The following is a 26791-nucleotide window of genomic DNA, read 5'->3' on the forward strand; positions in this document are numbered from 1 at the left end:
ATAGGCCTCAACAAACTGGTTGTTACACTGGCGAGGCTACGACAACACGCCGTCATTAGTACTCGTAAACAACATTAGGCTCTCGCAGGAAATACTCACACATATGGCACACCTCCCCTTTGTAGCCTGTGTTCTCACACAGACATATGAAGTCATCCCAGGACTGGATGCATCTGCCCTCGTGTTCACAGGGGTTTGGAGTACATCTAGAGAGCATACCATGCAGGAGTGTGGGTAAAAGTGAAAAGTGAAATGGGGCATGTACAGTGCATTCGGAAAGTATTCAGACCCCTTGACTTTGGCCACATTTTGTTACGTTACAGCCTTATTCTAAAATGGATTAAATGATTGTTTTCCCTCAACAATCTACACACAATACCCCCTAATGCCAAAACAGTCGGGCAGTATTATTGGTTGTTTGACTGCGAGCATTTGATGAAAAGCACACAGCATCTTAATTTGAGATATTTAAAACATTCTGTGAATACCAGCGCATTTATGAGCGCATTCGATGCAGATTAGGGGAGACGGGGGCTAATAACGGGGATATACAGTAGGATACTGAATATAGGCTATTCACGTTGTAGCTAGAGTGGCTATTGCGTTGTTTCCTCCCGCATGTTGTTGGAAGACCAAAGCCAAAATAATATGAAGATTGGGGCACACAAGTGATGCTTGATGATAATCATAGATGGATTTAACGTGAGCATTTTTGTCCAATAAATAAATGGCTTACATGGACACGTGGTTTTGGTTAGGAATTTTTGTTTGATGTTTGATATTTGGCAATGTGAAACCAACCGAACCAAATGAAAAAAAATACAATGTAACAAATAATAGAACTCTGAATCGAACTATAGCTCAAAAACTATGTGTGAAAATACTCTGAACCACCCAGGTTGACTGCTCAACATACATAGTCATGTGAAACAGAGCAGGCACCAGAAAGTATCATAAACATAAAGCAGATGAATATGTAACATACTGATGAAAGCATGTTTTATAAGAATACATACTAGTACACAATGGTTTTGAACACAATGGTCTTTGCACATGATTTTGGAGAGGAAATGGCGCTCCTCCTGAATCTTTTTCATATAAAATGAGGGGAGAAGTGGAAGAGGAGAAATGATTGATTGTAGAAAACTGTGGACTGAAGTTCACGTGACATTACATTGACATTTTTCTAAAATGTTGATCTCGCAAACGTTTTTCAGTGAGAGAGGTTACATGTGGCGTGGCCGTCAAAAAAACGTTATATCATATACCTAGGATACCATAACAAGGAACCTACTCTGGTGTAAAAAATCCTCCCTGTCCAGGCAGGTGTATTCAACTGAGCATAGCCCCTGTCATCTCCTGGAGGTGTCTGAGTGTTATAAGTACCACGTCTGCCATAGGGGCTGAGATGAGAGGCCAACTCAGAATGATTCATCCCTATAGCAATGAGCCTTGACTCTGTCTGTCACATTGGTCCATCAGGAATCAGGATGGAACATTCCAACACTATCTCTGCACTCCACTGATATTACAAGGCTGAGTATAGCGTTTAGAATGCATCCAATCAGTTTACCCATGGATTCATCATGGATACTGTATGTAACCTTTGCCCTTGTGCTACTACTGTCTAACCCAGGACTGGGCAAAGGCCAGCCCGGGGGCCGTATGCAGCCCACGACCTGATTCAATACGGCCCGCGGAAACATGCTCAGATAACGTAAAGAATTTGCGATAGTAAAGTTTTGAAAAACGTATTTGTTATTCAAATTAAAAGCCTAATGAATACTCACCTTTGTGTAATGATTTAACTCCCACCGCTTGTGCGACATTTATTTTGAAGGCACGTATAAATAACAACTGCACGAGGACAGACTGACTGACACACACGTCACAGTTACAAATAGTAGCTAGCTAGAAATTGCGCCAAAAAATGAGTTTTTCAAAGATTTCAAAGAAAAGGAAAGTAGACAATGAATGTACGGGGTTCCATCAAGAGTTGACATCGAAATATTTCTGTATTGAGGTATCAGGGAAAGCTGTGTGCTTAGCGTGCAAAGAGAGCATTGCTGTCTTGAAAGACTACAACTTGTACCGAGACTTCCAGACGAAGCATGCAGAGAAATATAGGAATGTCTTCTGAGCAGAGGGCAAGTGCATCGAAAGAGTTGCTTTCTCAGTTGAAAAAGCAGCAAGGACTTTTCACAAAACTGCATTCAACAACAGAATTGCGAGAGCTAGCTATGTACTGTCCCATAAAATAGCTAAACATAGCAAGCCATTCACTGAGGTTGAATTCATTAAAGAATGTTTAATTGACACTGCAGCAATACTTTGCCCCAACAAGAAAGAGCTGTTTGAAAAAATTTCCCTGTCAAGCCGAACAGCGTGTTGAAGACATCAGAGAGAATATGAAAAACAGTTGAAAGACAAGGTAAAGGATTTCACCTATATCTCCTTGGCCCAGGATAAGAGCAGTGATGCATGTGACACAGCGCAGTTCCTGATATTCTTACAGGGCACAAGCCCAGACTTTGAAATTACAGAGGAGCTTGCTTCAGTGCAGTCAATTAAGAGCACAACCACAAGGAAAGATTTATTTGAGGAAGTTAATAAGTGTGTGGAAAAGCTGGGACTGAGTTTTGAAAAGTTATCCAGTGTGACCACTGATGGGTGCCCAAACTTGACAGGAAAAAACCATTGGCCTTTTGAAAAGGATACAAAATCAAGTAGCTGAGCTGAACCCAGATCAGAAAAGGATTGCATTTTTCATCGGAAGGTGCTCTGTAAATGTGTTCTGTAAATAAGCCATGTTGTGGATACAGTCACTAAAGTGGTAAACTTCATAAGAACAAAATCTTTAAACCACAGGCAGTTTTTTGCACTGTTGGAAGAGACAGAGTCAGGTCATGCAGATCTCCCCTACCACACAAACGTGAGATGGCTGAGTTTGGGGAAGGTGTTTAAAAGGGTGTGGAACCTGAAGTCAGAGATTGCTGAGTTGTTGCAAATGAAAGGATAATACGTGGATTTCCCTCAACTGCAAGATAAAGGATGATTGGCTGATTTTGCCTTCACCGTGGACATCATGGCCCTCGTGAATGAAATGAATTCCAAACTACAAGGGAAGGGCCTTTTTTCACATCAGATGTACAGCCTATAAGGGCACAAGGCGAGACCCAGATGCAGACACGGGAGGCAGATGGTTTGAGTCTTTGATATTTATTACATCCAAAAGGGGTAGGCAAGAGAATGGTTGTGAACAGGAAAAAGGTCAAAACCAGTTCAGAGTCCAGGAGGTACAGTGTGGCAGGCACGCTCAAGGTCAGGGCAGGCGGGTACAGAGTCCAGAAAACAGGCAAGGGTCAAAACCGGGAGGACTCGTAAAAGAGAATAGAAAAAGGAAGGCACACGGGAAAAACACACTGCTTGACTTGATCATACAAGATGAACTGGCACTGAGAGACAGGAAACACAGGGATATATACACCAGGGATAACAAGCGACACCTGGAGGGGGTGGAGACAATAACAAGGACAGGTGAAACTGATCAGGGTGTGACACAGCCTTGTCAAAGCCTTCAAGGGAAAATTACTCCTCCTGACCCGCCAAGTAGAAGCCAACAATCTCACCCACCTTCCGACACTATTAGTCTGTTCCCAATCAGATGACCAGTGGGAGGAGTATACATCCCTGCTACATGCTTTAAACGGTGAGTTTTCTTGTCGTTTTGAGGATTTCAAAGTGTTGGAAAATGACGTTGTTGTTTTCCTCTCCTTTCACCTTCAATGTGGATAACGCTCCTACTGACAATGTCACTGACAAGGTTCTATGCATCTCTTGATGAACAAAACTTTCCAAAGATTAGGAGTCATGCTCAGAAGATGTTTGTACTGTTTGGGTCAACCTACGTATGTGAACAGACATTTTCAGTGATGAAATGTAACAAGTCAAGGCACAGATCATCTCTTACTGACTCACCTCTCAGCAATCCTGCACATAGCGACGTCAGAAACTATACCTGACTTCACTGCTCTAGTTAATGCCCATCAGAGACTTCACTCCTCACACTGATTGAGTAGTTTAAATGTAATGTTGAGCGCTCTCTCTGTCTTGAGTTTTTGTGCATAACCGTTAAAGAGTTCCGTGGTGCTGAATGCACAGTGTACTTTTCCCTCCGTTAAGTTCATTGCCTGTTTTAATAAAGAAAATACCTACCAAAAGGAGAACATGGATGTGATTTATTTCTGTGCATTTTAAAATAAGTAGCATATTTGGATGTGATTTAGAGTAGATATATCTGTCAATAAAGTCATACACATGAAGTATGATTCTGGCCCGCGATGGCAAAAATATATTCTGTTGCCCTCCATGGAAAATAATTGCCCAGGCCTGGTCTAGCCTGTTGCAAACAAACCATAGTATCTTAGTCTGTGCCCCTGCCCCTCTGCCAACCTCCTCCTCCTCATATATGTCTCTGATGCCCCCCTCCCTCTGCTCTGTCACTGATGCCTCCTACCTGTCGGTGATACCACAGGTGCCCAGCAACAGTTCAGCGTAGCGGCCCCAGCGTCGCTGCAGGATGATGTCGATGTCCACCGGCTCGTTGTCGATAAAGATCTGCTGCATGCAGCCGTGGAAGTGGTTCAGCTTGGTCTCACACTTCCTGATCGTGTTGTTCGTCTTCGGACACCCTGAGGATCAAAGCACAGAGGGAGGTGTGAAGATATGTTCCTATTGGGTTGTCATTTTGATAGTGAGAACATCAAAACGGTGGCTAGCGGTTAAAAGCGTTGGGCCAGTAACGGAATGGTCACTGGTTCAAATCCCCAAGCTGACTAGGTGATAAATCTGCTGATGTGACCTTGAGCAAGGCACTTAACCCTAATTGCTCCTGTAAGTCGCTCTGGAGAAGAGCGTCTGCTAAATGACAAACAAATCAAATATTAAACAAATTATGTAGATGAACAGTGTTCTGGTATATAAGAGCAAAAGTAGTGCACTATAAAGGGAATTGGGTGCCATTTGGGACGTACCCCAGGTCTGGTCAACAGCTCACTTCCAGTGGTTGCTATGGTAATGTATGTTGATGTTGGGAACAGTAAAGTGAAGAGCCAGAACAGGTGTGGTCAACAGCTCACTTCCAGTGGTTGCTATGGTAATGTATGTTGATGTTGGGAACAGTAAAGTGAAGAGCCAGAACAGGTGTGGTGAACAGCTCACCTCCAAAGAAGTAGCGGTCCCCTGTGCGGACAGTGAAGGGGTTGGTGATTTTCAGCGGAGAGCCCTCCTCCTCATCTATGGTGATGGACAGTAGGTTGTCCCTGGCTGCTACGTCTACCGTGTGCCAGAAACCATCATTCAAACGGTAACCTGAAGAGGAGAACAAACGGAAACAATATTAGAACATCTTTAGATGTAATGAATGAGCAATCGGTATGAATGCAACATAATACAGTATTCATTTGTCAAAGCTGCCTCTTCTACCCTCTCAACAAATGTTCTGCACATTACTTATAATTTGTAGAAGGGTAAGAATTTATTAACGAGGCAGGGTGAGTTCAGTTCCACATTTTGGCTCACCTGCTGCGAACTGTAGTTTCTTCTTGCCTGGCTGAAAGAGTGTGACATTGACCTGTCCTTCACTTAGGCCCAGCTCCAAGGCTCCCAGGTCGTCAGCGAAGCGTGTAAACATCAGCAGGCCTGTGTAGTCCCAGGAACGGAACTTAAACTTGACAAACATCCGAGGCTTCCTGAAGAACCCAGGCACCTGCAGGTAGTTGTTGGGCCCGGCGAAGGTCACGGGTTTCCACAGGATGTCACGGCACGCGTAGTGCATCTTCTTCTGAGAGAAAAGAACACGAGGTACGAGGAAGGAATAATTGCATTTACAACTAACTACGGAAGAAAGATTAGCAACATCACTGTAGGTCACAGGTAAATCGTGTGTGTAGGTAAACGAGTACGTGATGCAGAGGTGAAGTCTGATGAGAAGCTACACCTGCCGAGGGATGCGTATCTCAGGCTCCTGGTCCTGGGCCATGTTGATGACGTTGATCCCGTTGATGAAGACGTTCTCCAGGCAGCCACGGAAGTTAGGAACCTCTGGGAGGTGGGGCACATTGGGCTCAATCACTCCACCCACAAACATCTAGGAGAGTACCAGCAGAGGAATGACTTAGATACATGTACCCTTATGATCAATGGAATATTATACTCAAAGGCACACATTTATTTGTAGGTTTAGATCATGTGTATATCAACAAAGTACACCCTGAATGACTAGCAGGCGCCAGGTAAATAGTAGGCTGATCCCTGTCTACGACCATTGACCCCTTCAATGACCGCTTCATTCCTGTCCTTATGGACCACTGTCACAAGCCTGACTCCAAACTCTCCAGGCCCACTACCTTCTAATGTTCAGCAACAAAAAACATGTCCAAACATGTCTAGTTCTACGACCAACCTGAGTGTCCAGGTCTATATAGGTGAAATCTCCTTTGCTAATGGCCGTCTCAGTGTGGGCGTCCACTGTGAAGTTGACCTGTCGACCGTAGCGCTTGATGGTGACGTAATGCCAGTGCTGGTCATCTAGTATGTTGCCAACGGTCATTGTGGTCCGACCGTCCACCTGGTTGACCATACTGCTTCCTTTGATAGGAGAACGGAAATGAATGACGTAAGAATTTGATAGGATGATGGGAGTACTCCTGGGTAAAACTCACTCAATAATCTAGTTCGCTATAGTTCGCTACAGTTCGCTACAGTTCGCTATATTTCAAGCTATAGCTATACTGTATGCCGTTTACCAGATGCTTTCATCCAAAGCGCCTTACAGTTACGTGTGTATACATTTTTCTATAAATGTTTCCTTTAGAGAAGGTGGAGCTGAAGTAATGGGTATACCAACCTGTTCTGCTCACAGATACAGAAGCCTAATGTCTGCTTCAGCAGTAATGGAGGATTGACAGCGATATTCACAACCTGTTTTTCATCCAGTACAGAGAATTAAATCTCATCTAGGAAACTGAACCCCTAAGCCATATCCCAGCCTATCAGATTGTATAATCACCCCACAACACTAATATTTATGTTCCATTAACCATTTCATTGTATCCTGTATCTTGTGTTTATGGCAATAAACAGATTACATTTCCTTTGACTTCCATTTATTCGATTTGATCCTTCACAGACCAACTGGTCAGAGTGCTTCTTATCTGTCCTCCATCCATGGCATACAGCACTCTGACCAGTTTAGAGTCTCTGCCCAGCCGTCCCCCACGCATTCCAGCTGATCCTACCTAGGCCGATGGTGAGGACGAGGCGTCCTTTCCTCAGCTCCAGGGTCAAGATGTCTCCCTGGACTCCCTCACTGTGTAGCAGCAGCCCGTCCTGCTCCAGGGTCTTAAAGTTCACGGCAAAATGGTCCTGCAGGGTCCGGAACCTCTTCCCTGGGAACATATAGGCCACCGAGTCGTCCCCGTTCATCTGCATCACGTAGGAGTCTGGCCGAGAGAGAAGGGGAAAGTGGTTAGATGTTAGAGGTTGAATGGCACGTGTGATCCTATGAAGATTCGAATGGTTGAGAGGCTCAAAAGTGTTCCTGTGATATGGTGTAGATAGATGTTTGATAGATACTGTTTGACGTTGGTGTCATTGAGTTGTGAGGGTTGACTCAATTGACTGTTGAGGTTTGTTACTGACTGTCAACTGTGTTAGTTGCACGACTGTTGAGTGTGCTATCTTGAGATTTCGAAGAAGACTCCGACAGCAAATGATAGTTACACTGATTCTGAAAGATGTCCTCACCGTAAGCACAGCCAAACACCTCCAGCCTGACGCCAATCTTGCCTCCATTCTCTGTGTTCCACCCCAGGGGCAGGAGGCGGATGTGTTTGGCGGTGAAGGCATAGTGGAACACATTCCTCTTCACCTGGTGGTAGTTCCAGTTCCCAGGCATCGTCTGTGCACAGCAGAGGGAGAGAGAGAGAGAGGGAGAGAGAGAGAGAGAGAGAGAGAGGAATATATATATAGAGAGAGAGAGAAATAGAGAGAGAGAGAAGAAGAGTTATTCATTCACTAATAAACAGATGAAAACAGATTAGTGTTGTCAGACTCTCTCACTGAGGGATAATGTGGTAATGTTGTCTCTAACTGTTACTCTGTGGTGAACATTTCTAAAATGAACATGAAATCAACCCACCGGGAACACACTCGTTGAATCAACGTTGTTTCCACGTTATTTCAATGAATTTCAATGACATTACGTTGAAACAACGTGGAATAGACATTGATTTGAAGTCTGTGCCTAGTGTGAACAGACTGCCAAGGATTACATTTGAATGACTGTTTTTTTTGACCTGACGAACCCCAACCTAAATGGATAGTTCACTCAAATGTCATCATTTAATCATCTTCCTACCAGTCACTCCTAGCCTGTAGACAACTTTCAAGCTGAGAGCAAATAATAAATCATTTGAGTAAATTATCCCTTTAAACCCCCCCTCCCCCTCTCCCCTCCCTACCGAGTTCCCTCCTTTCATAACGTAAGGCGTCCAGGAGTCGGGGCGGTCACCATAGAGAAGGGTGTACTTGGTGACCCAGTCATAGGAATTGAAGGTGCCCTGGGTGGCGATGGCCTGGATGCGGTACTTCCTCTTCAGATCAATCTGCAGCCAGGGCTGTCTGTCCCGGGGGGACGGGGACCAGCCACTGCTTCCTGGAGGAGGAACGCAACGCACGTCATCAACCAGAACTCACACTCTGACTTCATTACACACAAAACACACATATAGATATAGGAAATATTCACACACACACACACACACACACACACACACACACACACACACACACACACACACACACACACACACACACACACACACACACACACACACACACACATACTGTAGATAATAGGCAATATACACAACATAAATCATCCAATCACATACACAACACCAACTAGTCTACATAGAGACATAAAACAACAAATGAATCAATGAAGTAGAAAACTAACCATACAATTTGGCAAAGTTGGCCGAGTACAAAAAGTTATATCTGGAAGAGGCCAAGAAGGAGTTGGCATAGAGCGAAGATACCAGGGGATCAACACATTCATCTAGGACAAAAGATGAGCGAGAAGAGGTGGTTAAACACAGAGATTACAGTAATACTCAAACTACACAATACATCATTCTCCAAAACCGTTCAAATCACATGATAACATCAGGGATTTCAGCTGAACAGAACCCAACACGTCTAGTGGTGCCTCTCCTCACACAGATAATGGACAGACGTTGGATTGCAACTAATTAGGCATTGCATAATCTGTCCTGTAGCTGGGCACAAGCTATGGACATTCAAAAAGTCTGATTTACATTCAGTGGCAGGAAAATAAAAGCACAGACTAATTTGGCCTCTCTGTGGTGTGCGGTAATAACCCTTCCCCAATATGACCTCCCATCTGCACAGTGCATGGTGCAGTCATCTGTAATGCTACAGTATAAAATGGCTCCTTAAGAACAGGTGGAGCTGTACTGATGAATCTAACCATCCATCCTCCCAGATAAAGATGCAGAGACCTAACTAATGTCTTTATTTCAGCAGTAATGGATGGTGGATTGAGTCAGGCATGAAACCAGAAGCCAGTAAGTATTTTTCCACTGTGCCTGTGAGATGAATGATCGTTATCAAGAAGAGAACCTCCACCCGTCCCCTTTTTATTGAGCTAAAGAAATAAATGGAATATGCAGAGGGCTTTCAGCTTTGCAAACACATTTGGAAATGAACGGTGCGAGTGTGTGTGTCTGTTTGTGAGTGAGTGTGTGTGTGTGTGTGTGTGTGTGTGTGTGTGTGTGTGTGTGTGTGTGTGTGTGTGTGTGTGTGTGTGTGTGTGTGTGTGTGTGTGTGTGTGTGATCTGTTTTGCATGAAATAGTATGCAGTTAATGATACTGACTGTCTCTCAGGGAGATAGCTGGTGTTATTCTATGGGTGCCTAGTGGACAGATAGCAGCAAAATAAATCAGAGGCGTTCCCTCATCGTCTCATCAACCGTATGTCTCATCCGCCGTCCCCCCTACTCGATAAATACCCTCAGCAATTAGGAATCACTATAATTCTGCCTAATCTTGTCATTGGCACAGATAAACCCACTATGTCCTCGCCACGGTCACTAGAAAATACTGCCATATTTTCTGCAATGTCATAACATGTCTGTTACTCCTCCGCCCAGCTCAGAGTCATGTCGATAGGTAGAAAAGGAATAGATAGAGGGATAGATGGACAAACAGGCTGAGAAGATGGAGAGAGAGAAAAAGACAAGGGGGGAAAGAAAGAGAGCCCCAAATCTCACAGTATAAAACCTGGGGAGGCTAAAACAATGCCCCCCACCCGTATGTCTTGGGAGTAATCCTCTCTGTGACACGGTTGTTGTTTAAAACTAGTTTCACCATTGTAGCTTCTATTAATACAGCCTTCTCTGAGGTCAAACCGATGAGGGAGGGAGACAGGGAGCGACAAAGAGAGGTCGAAAAAAAGGGAGACGTTCGCAGAATTAGTATTCAGGCTGCAGAGGGAGGGAGGGAGGGAGGGAGGGAGGGAGGGTGTAGACTCATCTTTAGAACACCTCTTGAAGAGGGAGAAAATAAATGGAGACAGGAGCGTCGGAGCGGAAGAGCTCAAACAGGAACAACTATCAGGGGATAACCTCAGCTGAAGAATTAAACCTTATCTCTGGACCCTCCATACTACCCCACAGTATGATTGAACTGGTCAGGCAGAGAGGTCCATGTCACAACAGTCAGTAGTACACTATGCCACTCACTCTGAGCCTAAACACCTTCCATTTCATTCCCCACCGTCAAAACAGCTCAATCTGTCACGGGACCGTGAACGCTGTCATCCAACGACAAGTCCATTCAGGTGGTTATAAATCAGCTGAGCCAGAGACATGTGCTGCCTTTGACCTTGAGTGTTATAGTATACTGTCTCTGTCTGGGTATCTGAGTCTGGACTGGGTGACCTTTCTGGCCATGTCCCCTGATCCTCTCCTGCAGACATTACAGAATGAGAACTCACTGTTAATGAAGTACAATTGCTGCCTATAGTTTGTTAGTCAAGTCAATGATTCTTCAGCTAACTCCAACAACAAAGCCTATAACTAACCCTACACTCATAGAAGTTAAAGTTTACTTCCAGTTTAAGGAACATAGATTTGTGTTAATTTCCGTGGTGAGCAGTGTAGAGGGTTGTAATGGGTGGAGAAGAACTACAGGTATTAAAGGCATAGAGAAAGCAGAGAGCCAATAGGACTGCTGGAGGTTAACCCAGGCCTTGCCACTCAACGCCCACCCCCTACTGAAAGGATGCTCTTCTCTCTTCCTCTACCCCCTCCATCCGACTCCAAACTTCCCTCCACCCTCTTCTCTCTCCTCACATCACCTATCCCTACATCTCACTCAGCACGCCTCTCTCTCTCTCTCTCTCTCTCTCTCTCTCCTGAGCCAAAATCATGAGGGAGCGCCTTACCTAACACCTTCTCTCTCTCTTCCTCTCATTTGATCTCTTATCTCAAATACCTCTCGAGTGGGTGTCGCTGTGTCGCAGTTACTAAAAGATGTACCCAGAGCTTATCCAGAACATTCCACCCTCCGCTCTCTCTTCCTTTTCTTCTCTCTCCCTCTCACTTTTTTCTCTCTCTCTCCATCTCTTTCTCTCTCACCCCCTCTCTCAATCATGCTACTTCTCTCAACCTCTCTCTCCCTCTCTCTCTCTTTCTCTCCTCCCTCTATCGCTCTCATAAATTCTATTTAAGGGCTTTATTGGCATGGGAAACATATGTTAAAATTGACAAAGCAAGTGAAGTAGATAATAACAAAAGTGAAATAAACCATACAAATTAACAGTAAACATTACACTCACAGAAGTTCCAAAAGAATAAAGACATTTCAAATGTCATAATATGTGCAAATAGTTCAAGTACAAAAGGGAAAATAAATCAACTTAAAAATGGGTTGTATTTACAATTGTTACGGCTCTCGTTTGTAGAATGACCGGACCAAGGTGCAGCATGGAAAGTGTTCATGATTATTTTATTTCAAAAAACACTCAAACAAAATAACAAACGTGAAAACGAAAGCGCACAGTTCTGTCAGGCAGAAACACTAAACAGAAAACAAGATCCCACAAAACCCAAAAGGAAAATGACAACTTATATGTGATCCCCAATCAGAGACAACGATAGACAGCTGCCTCTGATTGGGAACCACACTCGACCAAAAACAAAGAAATAGAAAACATAGACTTTCCCACCCGAGTCACACCCTGACCTAACCAAACATAGAGAAAAATAAGGATCTCTAAGGTCAGGGCGTGACAGTAACCCCCCCAAAGGTGCGGACTCCGGCCGCAAACCTGAACCTATAGGGGAGTGTCCGGGTGGGCATCTACTCTCGGTGGAGGCCCCGGAGCGGGACGCAGACCCCGCTCCGCTTGAGGCTCCCCCCACTTCGGTGGCGCCTCTGGTGCAGAGATCGTCGCCGGGACCTCTGGACCGTAGATCGTCGTCGGGGACTCCAGGCTAGGAACCCCCCCTGTAAGCTCCGGACTGCAGACCCTCGCTGGAGGCTCTGGACTGGGAACCGTCGCTGCAGGCTCCGGACCGGAGACCGTCGCTGGAGGCTCCGGACCGGGGACCGTCGCTGCAGGCTCCGGACCGGGGACCGTCGCTGCAGGCTCCGGACCGGGGACCGTCGCTGCAGGCTCCGGACCGGGGACCGTGGCTGCAGGCTCCGGACCGGGGACCGTGGCTGCAGGCTCCGGACCGGGGACCGTCGCTCCTGGCTCCGTGCCATGGACCGTCGCTGCAGGCTCCGGGCCATGGATCGTCCCTGGAGGCTTCGGGCCATGGATCGTCACTGGAGGCCTCGTGCATGGAGCCGGAACAGGTCTCACCGGACTGAGGAGAAGTACTGGAAGCCTGGTACGTGGAGCTGCCACAACGTGTCCTGGCTGGATACCCACTTTAGCTCGGTGAGTGTGGAGAGCTGGCACAGGACGCACTGGGCTAAGAAGGCGCACTGGAGGCATAGTGCGTAGATCCGGCGCAGGATACACTGGGCCGTGAAGGCGCACTGGAGGTCTGGAGCGTAGAGCTGGCACAACGTGTCCTGGCTGAATACCCCCTGTAGCACGGCAAGTGCGGGGAGCTGGCACAGGCAGCACAGGGTTGTGCTGGCGAACTGGGGATACCGTGCGTAGAGCTGGCGCAGGATATCCTGGGCCGAAGAGACGCACCGGAGACCAGGAGCGCTGAGCCGGCACAATCTGTCCTGGCTGAATGCCCACTCTAGCACGGCAAATGCGGGGAGCTTGCACAGAGCGCACCGGGCTGTGAATGCGCACTGGAGACACAGTGCGCATCACCGCATAACACGGTGCCTGACCGGTCACTCGCTCCCCACGGTAAGCACGGGGAGTTGGCTCAGGTCTAAACCCTGACTCCGACAATCTCCCCGTGTGCCCCCCCCAAAATAAATTGGGGGCTGCCTCTCGTGCATTCGTCGTTGAGCTAACTCTTCGTATAGTCGCCGTTCCTCTCTTGCTGCCTCCATCTGCTCCCTTGGACGGCGATACTCCCCAGCCCGCGTCCAGGGTCCTTCTCCATCCAGGATTTCCTCCCATGTCCACTCATCCTGGCCACGCAGCGTGGTCCGTTTTTGTTGGGATCTTCTGTTACGGCTCTCGTTTGTAGAATGACCGGACCAAGGTGCAGCGTGGAAAGTGTTCATGATTCTTTTATTTCAAAAAATAACAAACGTGAAAACGAAAGCGCACAGTTCTGTCAGGCAGAAACACTAAACCGAAAACAAGATCCCACAAAACCCAAAAGGAAAATGACAACTTATATATGATCCCCAATCAGAGACAACCATAGACAGCTGCCAAAAACAAAGAAATAGAAAACATACACTTTCCCACCCGAGTCACACCCTGACCTAACCAAACATAGAGAAAAATAAGGATCTCTAAGGACAGGGCGTGACAGCAATGGTGTTTGTTCTTCACTGGTTGCCCTTTTCTTGTGGCAACAGGTCACACATCTTGCTGCTGTGATGGCACACTGTGGTATTTCACCCAATAGATATAGGAGTTTATCAAAATTGCGTTTGTTTTTTCGAATTCTTTGAGGGTCTGTGTAATCTCAGTACGTGTCACTAATATGGTCATACATTTGGCAGGAGGATAGGAAGTGCATCTCAGTTTCCACTTCATTTTGTGGGCAATGTGCACACCCTGTCTTTTCTTGAGAGCCAGGTCTGCCTACAGCGGCCTTTCTCAATACCAAGGCTATGCTCACTGAGTCTGTACATCTCTCAGTTGGCCATAAGTGTGAAGAGCTGCTGCCGGCATATCAGAGATGCTGACGCATCAGTCTAGTGTTACTGTGGGATGGAGAGGCTGCAAGGGGCTGGGGCTGTCTGGGCTGACACATCACAATTGCTGTGCATATTGAAACAGCCTCCTCCGGACACATCATGCAGTGGCCCATGATAAATGATGTACAGTGTGATGAATATCTCTGCTTTTTCATGTATGGTTAGGAGCCAATAATCCTAATGTTAAATGCCAGATTTTTTTTGTAATGGGGTTGTGTGGCACACAGAGTGGAAGGCAGGTTGGTGCGTGTTAGAGTGCAGATTTTGAATTATTCATAGCCAAAGTCAGGCCTCACAGTGGGGAGAGTCTGCCTGGCGACACGGAGGAAAGAGGAAAAGTTTTTTTTAAATCGAAATATGAAAGACATCAAAGCCCCGAAACATCTCATATACAGGATCATCATCCCACAGCATCGTATATCTGTCTAAGAATAGAACCGAACAACGTTTCCTCACTGGTGCACCTCTATCCTCCATATCAATTCCCCACACGCACGCACACACGCACGCACGCACGCACGCACACACACACACACACACACACACACACACACCTAGTCTCTGTGAGGACTGGAGATTCATGGGCAGCACACCAAGACGGAACAACACACATCAGTGCACACACATACAAACAGATACATACACATTTTCACAGTAATAAACACATACATGCACACACACTACAGGATTCTGCTGAGGGGAGGACGGCTCATAATAATGTCAGGAACGGAGCAAATGGAATGGAATCAAACACATGGAAATCATGTGGTATTGCAAAGCAATGCTGTGTGTTAGCCCCACCCCAGATGACCATGTCCCAGGAATGGAGTCTCCGTTTTAATCTGGCTCAGTTCCACTGTGTACCTCACATCCCATCCACAGCAGATGTAGAGTATATGCCTGGCTGCCTGCCTGCCTGCCTGACTCGCAGCCTAAGTCGTGGGCACTGCCTCATATGCCTGCCAGCACCCAGATACACAGGCCGCCAGGCCAAACTACAGGGGGTAAATCACCACAACACCATCACAGTAAACCAGTCAGCTTCCAAACACTGTAGTGTGATACTACACCCATAATAGCCAGTACTTACAACCAACTTCCCTGAATACTGAAGGCATACAGTAGAAACGCAATAGACCACAGAACAAAATGCCAAATAATCTACTGGTGTAAACACATCTAGAAAAACTGTGTGGTTACCCCAACACACACATGGATTCCATAACACCACCTAGTTACCCAAAATGGAATCCATGTGAGACCACAACAAAGAATACATGTCGCACCACATGACCATAACAAGTGTTCACAACGTATTTATACAACCAAATGTACCATACATGGACATACAGTACAACACACCACAATATCACACCCAAATGCCCCAGATATTTAATTCCCACCTTAATCACTCTATCTGATAGTCCAGCAGTGCAGGGTAGCCTGCCTGTGTGATCCTCTTACAGTAGTCTAACACCGCCACAGCACCAAGAGGGCACTGGGGCAAGTATTCACTAGTAATCCCTAATATAGCCTAGAGAGAGAAAGACAAACGACCTGCTCTGTTTACTGTACTATATGCAGTGATATGAAGTGAAGTAACAATGTTTTTCAGAAGTTTAGACCTTTACATGGTACATCCAAATATCATGGTGTCAGGTGGTCCTAACCCACCATCCCCCCTCTCTCCCTTTCCCTTTCCCTCCCCCTCCACCCCACCCCATCTCTTTTTTTTAACTGCTTGGTGAATCACGCTGCAGCCTTTAATTCATTCATGATCAATGCAGTTCAGATCTTCTGAGGTAATTGTTTCGACATTGATGTATGGAAAAAGACACCACCAAGTTTTCCCCCACATGCATCTCAAATCTATCTCTCTATGACCTTGCATGTTATACCCTGCTGTATAACCACGTCAAAAGCGACTATTAAAAAACGATATACGTCATTGATCACGGAATTCCTATTAGGAATTTTTGCCGCGTCATGCGTGTTCATACATGAAGGGGACGTTTTGCTCGCGGACAGGTGATGAGCACACACTCTGCGAAAGTACTGCAGTGGGGTGGTCCCGCACGCGGCAGGCAGGTTAGTACACGGCTCTAATCATTCCTTTTGCTTTTACAGATAATAAACCACATTTTCAGAGCCATCATTATCACACAGTTTGGGATATTCTCTATGTCACAGTGGTAATTTGGCATGACCGTTACAGAGTGCTAGAGAGGTGGGCGGGAAATGAACCATGCGATGCAGAAACTTGCACGCTGGCGCGAGAAAGCACTGCAATGCAGAAAGCCCAGTACGAGACTGTAACCGCCGCGCGCCCTCAGCCCGCAGGAAACATGCCACTTGACTTTCCTCAGAATTCAAAGCAAAAATATATAGAATATGCAACTGTGTAAAACATAACAGCCATCGTTAACCCTTATACAATGTTTTGATGATTATTGGTCATTTCAAATCAGATGTTCTGCCCTTCAAAGACTAGATGCACCTATTGCCCAGAGGTTTAAGCCACTTCTTTCTTGATTCACATTTTTTACAATGAATCCCTTTTTATGTCAATATTGTTATCGATATGCTGCATATACAGGCTTAGGCTATTTAATTCATCTGAAAGCAATAGGCTAACGAAGGACAAGACACTGACAGAAATGACCATTACTGTTTCACAAGACTTACGTGATGAGCATTCTTGAAAACCCCAAAATAAAAGGCTTATGCTCAATATTTTGCAAAACATCCTTTACAGAGGACACGCGTCTCCGCACATGCTATGTTAATTAGATCGTCGTTTGTGTTCTCCTATCCACAGGGCACGGTAGCATCCTTTCACCCCCCTTTTCCCAACTTTAACTCGCGCAGCTCCAACTCCTCTTCCCGGGATCTCGGGTAGCCTCTGCCGGGGCGGGGACGCGCATCAGTTACTGGTGCTGATGCTGCGCTTCACCGAGAGCGCGCACTGCTAGGCTATATTTTATGTAAATTGTTTTTAATAAAGGTCACATATAGGGGACACAATTAAAAGTGATCATTGTGATCGCTTTGTGGATGTGAAATACTAGCAACGCGTGCTTTGACACTGTGACTTCAGTGGATCCTCCAGAATTCCGCGTAGTTTTTGGTCCAGGGGAAGGAAGGTAGGAAGGAAAGGGTGGGAGAGAAAAAAAACTTTTTTTGTCCAGCAAGCTACTTCTGTTTCCCAGTAGATACTTTTAACGCTATACGTTTGACTTTGTTGTCAATAGTTCCGCAAATACACCTAGTCAGAAGCTTAGTAACCCAGGATTTATGCGATTCGTTTTACCGTCGTAGAATTAAGGTTGTTCCTTTCCCGCATCGTTACACTCGTATACTGCTTTGGTTTGGCATCTCCCATATGATATCAGTGGGCTTGGCATGCGGTACTTCTCACGGCCTCGCACTGGTCATAGGCGCACTGAGCCTATCAGAGAGCATCATCAATTTGGTCAAAAGCCTCTTACTCCCCTGAGACCAGAAGTCTGACGACAATTCTGACGTTTATAATGTCTGCCGTTGCTCCCTAGTTATGTGGTCGAGAATAATACTGTGCTGTACAAGAGAGAGTAGCCTACAGTAGGCAACACCACAACCAGTTATGTAGAGGACTGACCTTGACCTACAATAGGGCCCTGAATAGGTACCAACAAAATTACAAGAGACTGATAATGTGTGACCCGGGTTAGTGACTGCCAGTTTGTGGCTGATGCTGAGACAGGCAGAGGCAGAGAGGATAGGGTGAGGGCGGGTTGGTAAGATTGACTGGGGGATTTATCTATGACATGGGTGGCACACTGGCCATGAACTAAAAAGGCTTTGGGATTAAGAAGTGGGTTTATGGGACAGCGGGCAGCGGCAGTGTCAGTGCCGGGATGGGGTGAGATTGGACGTCGAGGCCAGTGTGGGATTTGCATTTTCAATCAAATCAGATTGGCATTTTGTAATCTCTCTGCCTCCACCTCCCCCAGCAATATCAAAACATACTATATACCTTTGGAAATGGAATATATGAAGCATATACTCTCTAAGAAGATGAGGAAGAGGAGGAGGAGTTATAGTCTAGAGTTGTTTTTCTTTCCACTAATTGCTTGTATTAAAGAATAATCATCTTGGTTTTAAAATGCATGTCACGTTGATTGGATTGTTTCTCTCATCAAAACACTGGTTGGTCAACAGCAGTGATAAAAATGGAGTTATGGGCTGTACGGCCAAGGCAGATTAGATCAAACCTAAAAGTCATCAATAAAAAAAATAGCAGACACACACACACACACACACACACACACACACACACACACACACACACACACACACACACACACACACACACACACACACACACACACACACACACACACACACACTAGAAAGTGTTCATCTCTCTCATTCACACACATGTGTATACATTCAGGTTGGGGTCAGGGGTCAAACTGAATGCAACATCTATCTTGATTACCATCTGTTTACAGGGTGACCTTGACCTGTCTCTTCTTACAGTTTGTGGTGAACTCTTAGTACAGAACTCCAAACTGTTAACGTTTGTAACAGAGCCAGTATTACGTTAACAAAAACTTTCATTGTGCATTAATTTTGTTTGGAGACATCTTTCACCACACAACCTTTGATCCAAAATAGAAGTTTACTGTGAAATATATTGAGTACATTAGTTTAATCACCAAAACACAACATAATGATATCTTCTCAATTTAGTTATTTTAACAACCCGTTAGCAATAGCAAAAATGTAAAAATTACACTGTTTTCACATTAGGCAATACACTTGCACTACCCATTAAATGTGACTGAACATCAAATTTCCAAAATGTTTATCCCATGTGTGATCAAAGTTGTGATCATTGAAGACATCTTTCACAATATACACTGTATATACAAAAGTATGTGGACACGCCTTCAAATTTGCAGGTGTATAAAATCGAGCACACAGCCATGCAATCTCCATAGACAAACATTGACAGCAGAATGGCCTTACTGAAGAGCTCAGTGATTTTTAACGTGACACCGTCATAGGATGCCACCTTTCCAACAAGTCAGCTCGTAAAATTTCTGCCCTGCTAGAGCTGCCCCGGTCAACTGTAAGTGCTGTTATTGTGAATTGGAAACCTCTAGGAGCAACAATGGCTCAGCCGCAAAGTGGTAGGCCACACAATCTCATAGAACGGGACCGCCAAGTGCTGAAGCGCGTATCGCGTAAAAATCGTCTGTCCTCCAAACGTCAGCACAATAGTCTGGAGCTTCATGAAATGGGTTTCCATGGCCGAGCAGCCGTATACAAGCCTAAGATCACCATGCGCAATGCCAAGCATTGGCTGGGGTGTGTAAAGCTCGCCACAATTGTGGAAATGCGTTCCCTTCACCATCTAGCAGTCGACGGACTAATCTGGGTTTGGCTGATGCCAGGAAAACGTTACCTGCCCGAATGCATAGTGCCAACTGTAAAGTTTGGTGGAGAAGGAATAATGCTCTGGGGCTGTGTTTCATGGTTCGGGCTAGGCCCCTTACTTCCAGTGAAGGGAAATCTTAACGCTACAGCATGCAATGACATTCTAGATGATTTTGTGCTTCCAACTTTATGGCAAAAGTTTGGGAAAGGCTCTTTCCTGTTTCAGCATGACAATGCCCCTGTGCACAATGCGAGGTCCATACAGAAATGGTTTGTCAAGATCGGTGTAGAAGAACTTGACTGGCCTGCACAGAGCCCTGACCTCAACCCTATCGAACACCTTTGGGATGAATTGGAACGCCAACTGCGAGCCAGGCCTAATCTCGCAACATCTGTGCCCGACCTCACAAATGTTCTTGTGGCTGAATGGAAGCAAGTCCCCGCAGCAATGTTCCAGCATCTAGTGGAAAGCCTTACCAAAAGAGTAGATGGCTGTTATAGCAGCAAAGGGGGGACCAACTCCATATTAATGACCATGATTTTGGAATGAGATGTTCAACATGCAGATGTCCACATACTTTTGATCATGAAGTGTCCCTTAAAAAAAAGGTAGGAGCGTGGATCAGACAACCAATCAGTATCTGGTGTGCCCACCATTTGCCTCATACAGCGCGACACATCTCCTTCACATAGAGTTGATCAGGCTGTTGATTGTGGCCTGTGGAATGTTGTCCCACTCCTCTTCAATGGCTGTGCGAAGTTGCTGGACATTGGCAGGAACTGGAACACGCTGTCATACACGTCGATCCAGAGCATCCCAAACTTGCTCAATGGGTGACATGTCTGGTGAGTATGCAGGTCATGGAAGAACTGGGACATTTTCAGCTTCCTGGAATTGTGTACAGATCCTTACGACATGGGGCCATGCATTATCATGCTAAAACATGAGGTGATGGTGGTAGATGAATGGTATGACAGTGGGCCTCAGGATCTCGTCACGGTATCTCTGTGCATTCAAATTGATAAAATGCAATTGTGTTCGTTGTCCGTAGCGTATGCCTGCCCATACCATAACCCCACCGCCACCATGGGGCACTCTGTTCACAGCGTTGATATCAGCAAACCGCTCGCCCAAACGACGCCATACACATTGTCTGTGGTTGTGAGGCCGGTTGGACGTACTACCAAATTCTCTAAAACGACGTTGGTGGCGGCTTATGGTAGAGAAATTAACATTACATTTTCTGTCAACAGCTCTGGTGGACATTCCTGCATTCAGCATGCCAATTGCACGCTCCCTCAAAACTTGAGACATCTGTGTCATTGTGTTGTGTGATAAAACTGCACATTTTAGAGTGGTATGTTATTGTCCCCAGCACAAGGTGCACCTGTGCAATGATCATGCTGTTTAATCAGCTTCTTGATATGCCACACCTGTCAGGTGGATGGATTATCTTGGCAAAGGAGAAATGCTCTGTAACAGGGATGTAAACAAATTTGTGCCCAAAATTTTAGACAAATAAGCTTTTTGAACATATGTATCTTTTATTGCAGCTCATGAAGCATGGGACCAACACTTTATATGTTGCGTTTATATTTTTGTTCAGTGTAGTATACTGGTCTATGACTGGCCCAGTGGATATTAATTAAACCATAGGGACTTTACACTCTAGTCTATGTTACATGACAGGCCTTAATAGTTATTGAAAGTAATGGATCAACTGCTTAACAAACCATTTCATAGAGTCTCATCACACCGAAATGTCCCGGACATCATACCCGAAATGTCCCACAGTCATCATACCTAAATGTCCCACAGACATCATAACTAAATGTCCCACAGACATCATAACTAAATGTCCCACAGACATCATACCTAAATGTCCCACAGACATCATACCTAAATGTCCCACAGACATCATACCTAAATGTCGCTCCAAGGACGTCATATGAAACAATCAACATTCCAAAATATGTTTTGAAGGCAATAATTCTACCTACTGAAATTGACTACTATTTACTTGATCAATGTATTCATTTGTATTCATTTGTATGTATAGCATTAATGAAAATAATGTCTATCTAGGATTCGTTGCATTCTTGTGTTATACATCAACTGACCACCAGATGTCCCCTGAGGCTCAATGTGACTGCTGCTGTCCACATCTCACCTTGTCTATTCATCACTAGACTTTATTCTCCCCCTCGAAAATGTGCCTTTTTACTGACACTAGGAAATGTATGAAAACTGAACACACTGGATGAATAATGTGCAAATAGCTACTGGGTCAATATGCTACTTCAAAATGATGACATATTCCTAAATGGTAATTTTTATAGTTTAGCACTTTTCTCACTCATTCTCTCTCTCTATCACTCTCTCTCTCTCTCTCACACACACACACACACACACACACACACACACACACACACACACACACACACACACACACACACACACACACACACACACACACACACACACACACACACACACACACACACACACACACACACACACACACTATGTCTCCTTTCTCACAGGGAATTTTTGATCAGATTGTACTTTGGCCAGTCCCCAATTGGAGAGTGTGTATTTTCCATAGGGGTGCCATTGTACAAGGCAAGGGACACAAGCTGTGTACACACACACACACACACACACACACACACACACACACACACACACACACATGGGCCGGTGATGCAAAGAAGGACCTAGAAAAACTGTAGCTGGCCCAATACTATGCATACCAGTCTCTCTCATAAGTATCACATCTTGATTTTATGGGAAAAAATGTGTTGACACACACACTTACCCCACCATACATTTATTTTCACAGACCCCAAATCAAGTGAACAGAAAACCTGGCTTTTAAAAACAGATAAAGCAACACCTCACATCACAGCGCCTCTTGCCTGTTTTACCTAAATATTTTGTGTGTATGTACTGATATGTATGTACCAGTGGAGGCTGTTGAGGGGAGGACGGCTCATAATAATGGCTGGAACGGAACAAATGGAATGGCATCCAGCACATGGAAACCATGTGTTTAATGTTGTTGATACCTTTCCACTGATTCCACTCCAGCCATTACTCCGTGCCCGTCCTCCCCAATTAAGGTGCCACCAACCTCCTGTGGTATGTACTGATATGTATTGTACTTGATAGGTACTGTACTGATATGTATTGTACTGATATGTACTGTACTGATATGTACTGTACTGATATGTACTGTACTGATATGTATTGTACTGATATGTACTGTACTGATATGTACTGTACTGATATGTATTGTACTGATATGTATTGTACTGATATGTAATGTACTGATATGTATGTGTAACTGATATGTATTGTACTGATATGTACTGTACTGATATGTATGTGTAACTGATATGTACTGTACTGATATGTGCTGTACTGATATGTAGTGTACTGATATGTATTGTACTGATATGTATTGTACTGATATGTACTGTACTGATATGTATTGTACTGATCACATACTGATATGTGCTGTACTGATATGTACTGTACTGATATGTATTGTACTGATATGTACTGTACTGATATGTACTGTACTGATATGTGCTGTACTGATATGTATTGTACTGATATGTATTGTACTGATATGTACTGTACTGATATGCATTGTACTGATCACATACTGATATGTGCTGTACTGATATGTACTGTACTGATATGTGTTGTACTGATATGTACTGTACTGATATGTGTTGTACTGATATGTACTGTACTGATATGTACTGTACTGATATGTATTGTACTGGTATGTATTGTACTGATATGTACTGTACTGATATGTACTGTACTGATATGTATTGTACTGATATGTACTGTACTGATATTTATTGTACTGGTATGTATTGTACTGGAATGTGCTGTACTGATATGTACTATACTGATATGTACTATACTGATATGTATTGTACTGATATGTACTGTACTGATATGTGCTGTACTGATATGTATGTGTAACTGATATGTATTGTACTGATATGTGCTGTACTGATATGTATGTGTAACTGATATGTATTGTACTGATATGTATTGTACTGGTATGTACTGTACTGATATGTACTGTACTGATATGTATTGTACTGATATGTGCTGTACTGATATGTATGTGTAACTGATATGTATTGTACTGATATGGGCTGTACTGATATGTATGTGTAACTGATATGTACTGTACTGATATGTGCTGTACTGCTATGTACTGTACTGATATGTATTGTACTGATATGTACTGTACTGATATGTATTGTACTGGTATGTATTGTACTGATATGTGCTGTACTGACATGTATGTGTAACTGATAGCCTACGGTAGATGCTACTGAATGCAAATGTCATATATCTAAATGTAAATCATAAATGTAGGCCTCGAATATTAATGTTCTGTATTATGTAAATCATAAATGTAGGCCTCGAATATTAATGTTCTGTATTATGTAAATCATAAATGTTGGCCTCGGGTGGACCCCAGGAATAGTAGCTGCTGCTATCGCAACAGCTAATGGGGATCCTAATAAAATACCAAAATACCAAATACACACACAAAAACATACACAATACACAACCGGGGATGCAGACAAGTCCTGACGCACACCCACATGTTCTCCAGTTTCATTGATCATGGATGAGTGCTAGATGTCATGAAGATGGATGGAAGGAAAAATGTGGTATGATGAGCACGTTCTTCGTTTATATGTGTATACTGTGTGACAAGCAAACAATGAAGTTACAGTAAATTGAAGAGGACCTCTGTGTGTGTGTGTGTGTGTGTGTGTGTGTGTGTGTGTGTGTGTGTGTGTGTGTGTGTGTGTGTGTGTGTGTGTGTGTGTGTGTGTGTGTGTGTGTGTGTGTGTGTGTGTGAGCAAGTGTGTTTCCATCAGAGAGAACTGGATGTCTCTCTTTATGATGTTGAAGTGTATTACTCATGATAGCTGGGTGCTTTTTGTAGACAGGCATTTCTCCAGCCCCCACCCATGGGAGCCACGAGGACCCCACACACTGGTGGTCTGTTGTCCATCCACCTGTGTGACCTCCACCAGGATGACTCAGTCCCAGCTGAGAGCATGCCCAGCAGGGGGCATCCAGACTGGGATCCCACCTGGTGTCAGCCCCCCTCCTGGTCCAGCCACACTGTTAGCTCAACTGGTGCCTCCTGGACAGCTGCTACAACGAGCAGAGCCCGCTCCAACACTCAGGACTTAGAGCGGACATAGACAAACAAAATAAGCAAGCAAACACGCTTAAAGGAGTGATTTCCCAGCCATCCTAAAAACAAATTTGGAATACTTTACTTTACAATTCATGAAGTGTGTACAGTGCAACAGATATCTCACAAGTGCATCTCCAGCAACTTCCTGAAAATGCTTTGTGAAGTTCCTCTTACGTGAAATAACTTCCCCCTAAGTAAAGTTTCCCCGATGGCACTGAGAGGAACTAATCCTTTTTTGTCTTTTCAGCCAGAGCAGTAGAGGTAGGGTTATAATAAGTCTTGGCCAGTATTCACTGCTCTATCATCACATTCCACTTTACTATGTTGAAGTGCCATGACAGCAGCATGGTGAGGTTCACTCAGGTCCCGTGACTGGGGAGTGTGAACACTGTCTGGGTGTCACTGGGCCTCCACCAACACGCTGCTAATGAAGGACCACTTCATCATCTTCTCTTACACACCAGCACGTGCGCACACGCACACACACACACACACACGCTCCGTTCATTTCCAAATGTTTTTGCAAAGCTGAAAGTCTTCTGCATATTCCATTTATTTCTTTAGCTCAATATTAACCGTTCACACACACATCTCCAACAAACACTCAAACACAAGGAGACGATGGAGACGCGCACTGGTAGCTTCCCAAAGACTACAGCACCTGCACTGAGTTTAAATACCAACAGCTGTGGCCTACTGGAGCAAGAGCTGAGGCTCTTTTGTTCCCACTGTTTGCTGCCAATCCCACACACAGACACACATGCACGTTTGCCCACACACACACACACACACACACACACACACACACACACACACACACACACACACACACACACACACACACACACACTCACACAGAGACTCATGCACACTTCCCCCTGCCTGGTCCTATATTTCCCCACACGCCAGACAAGCCATACGTGTTTAGTCTGTCTGCCAGTTTGTTTGCCCACTGTCTTCTCTTTTTGTTTGATGTTGATTGCTGACTGTAGCACTTGACAATTGCAGCTGGGACGAGAGGGTAAAGGAAAACAGATGGGATCAGGTGACCCGAATGTGAGAAAGGACTGGTTTGAGTGATGGGAATTCAACTTAGCACAACACAAACAGTGAGTCTGAGTATACAGTACGAGACTGTTTCCAGTGAAGTTTGTCCACAAAGGACACCTTGTGCCTGTGGAAGAAGATCTTAGATAATAGACACAATGAGGTGGGAAACCCTGTGATTCACTTGGTTTGGTCTCACTAACACTGTGTGTTCATCCTCAATGTAACTACATTTTTTTACAATCACTTTGGCACTAATTTCAGAACCTTGTAGTCATTTTTCAAAACTCTAGACACAAAACTCAAAACGGTCATCACATGTAACACAGGCTGTCCAATGTTCAAAATATTGCATTGTGCATTCATATCTTTAAAGAAACCTTGCACTTGCAGAATCATTGGTTCAAATAACTCATTTATCATGAAATACCATAGGAACATTCATTTAGATCACCCACACACAAGATACCGATAGTTTCACTGTGTAGTTGTTCGTACGGTCATTAAATATTGTAGTACAAAATATGTGATACATGTTTCATTATGGTACTACACGTAAATACATCACTGTAAAAGGACTAGTAGAGAGAGTACTACAGATGCAGTGGAATCATTGAACAAAATCTGAA

At 44.6% G+C, this 26791-nt stretch overlaps 1 protein-coding gene across 2 annotated transcripts in view; it reads right to left on the reverse strand.

Annotated features, from left to right (window-relative positions):
* The window catches only part of LOC139565090 (contactin-associated protein 1-like), a 28029-nt gene extending 10218 nt beyond the window's left edge, over positions 1-17811 (reverse strand). The window contains exons 1-11 of one of the 2 annotated variants that reach the window (XM_071385155.1): positions 17125-17811; positions 9020-9121; positions 8523-8716; positions 7807-7960; positions 7299-7502; positions 6464-6648; positions 5999-6148; positions 5581-5839; positions 5221-5370; positions 4517-4691; positions 100-206 (exon numbers count right to left, since the gene is read on the reverse strand). In XM_071385155.1, coding sequence (XP_071241256.1) covers positions 100-206; positions 4517-4691; positions 5221-5370; positions 5581-5839; positions 5999-6148; positions 6464-6648; positions 7299-7502; positions 7807-7960; positions 8523-8716; positions 9020-9121; positions 17125-17185 — 1741 coding nt within the window. In that variant the 5' untranslated portion in view covers positions 17186-17811. Of the gene's footprint in view, positions 1-99; positions 207-4516; positions 4692-5220; positions 5371-5580; positions 5843-5998; positions 6149-6463; positions 6649-7298; positions 7503-7806; positions 7961-8522; positions 8717-9019; positions 9122-17124 lie in introns of both variants that reach the window. The other variant, XM_071385154.1, reaches the window with a different exon arrangement.
* Between the last annotated feature and the right edge of the window lie 8980 nt (positions 17812-26791).

The sequence above is a fragment of the Salvelinus alpinus genome, chromosome 36, assembly GCF_045679555.1.
Source record: "Salvelinus alpinus chromosome 36, SLU_Salpinus.1, whole genome shotgun sequence".
Classification (NCBI taxonomy): Eukaryota; Metazoa; Chordata; class Actinopteri; order Salmoniformes; family Salmonidae; genus Salvelinus; species Salvelinus alpinus.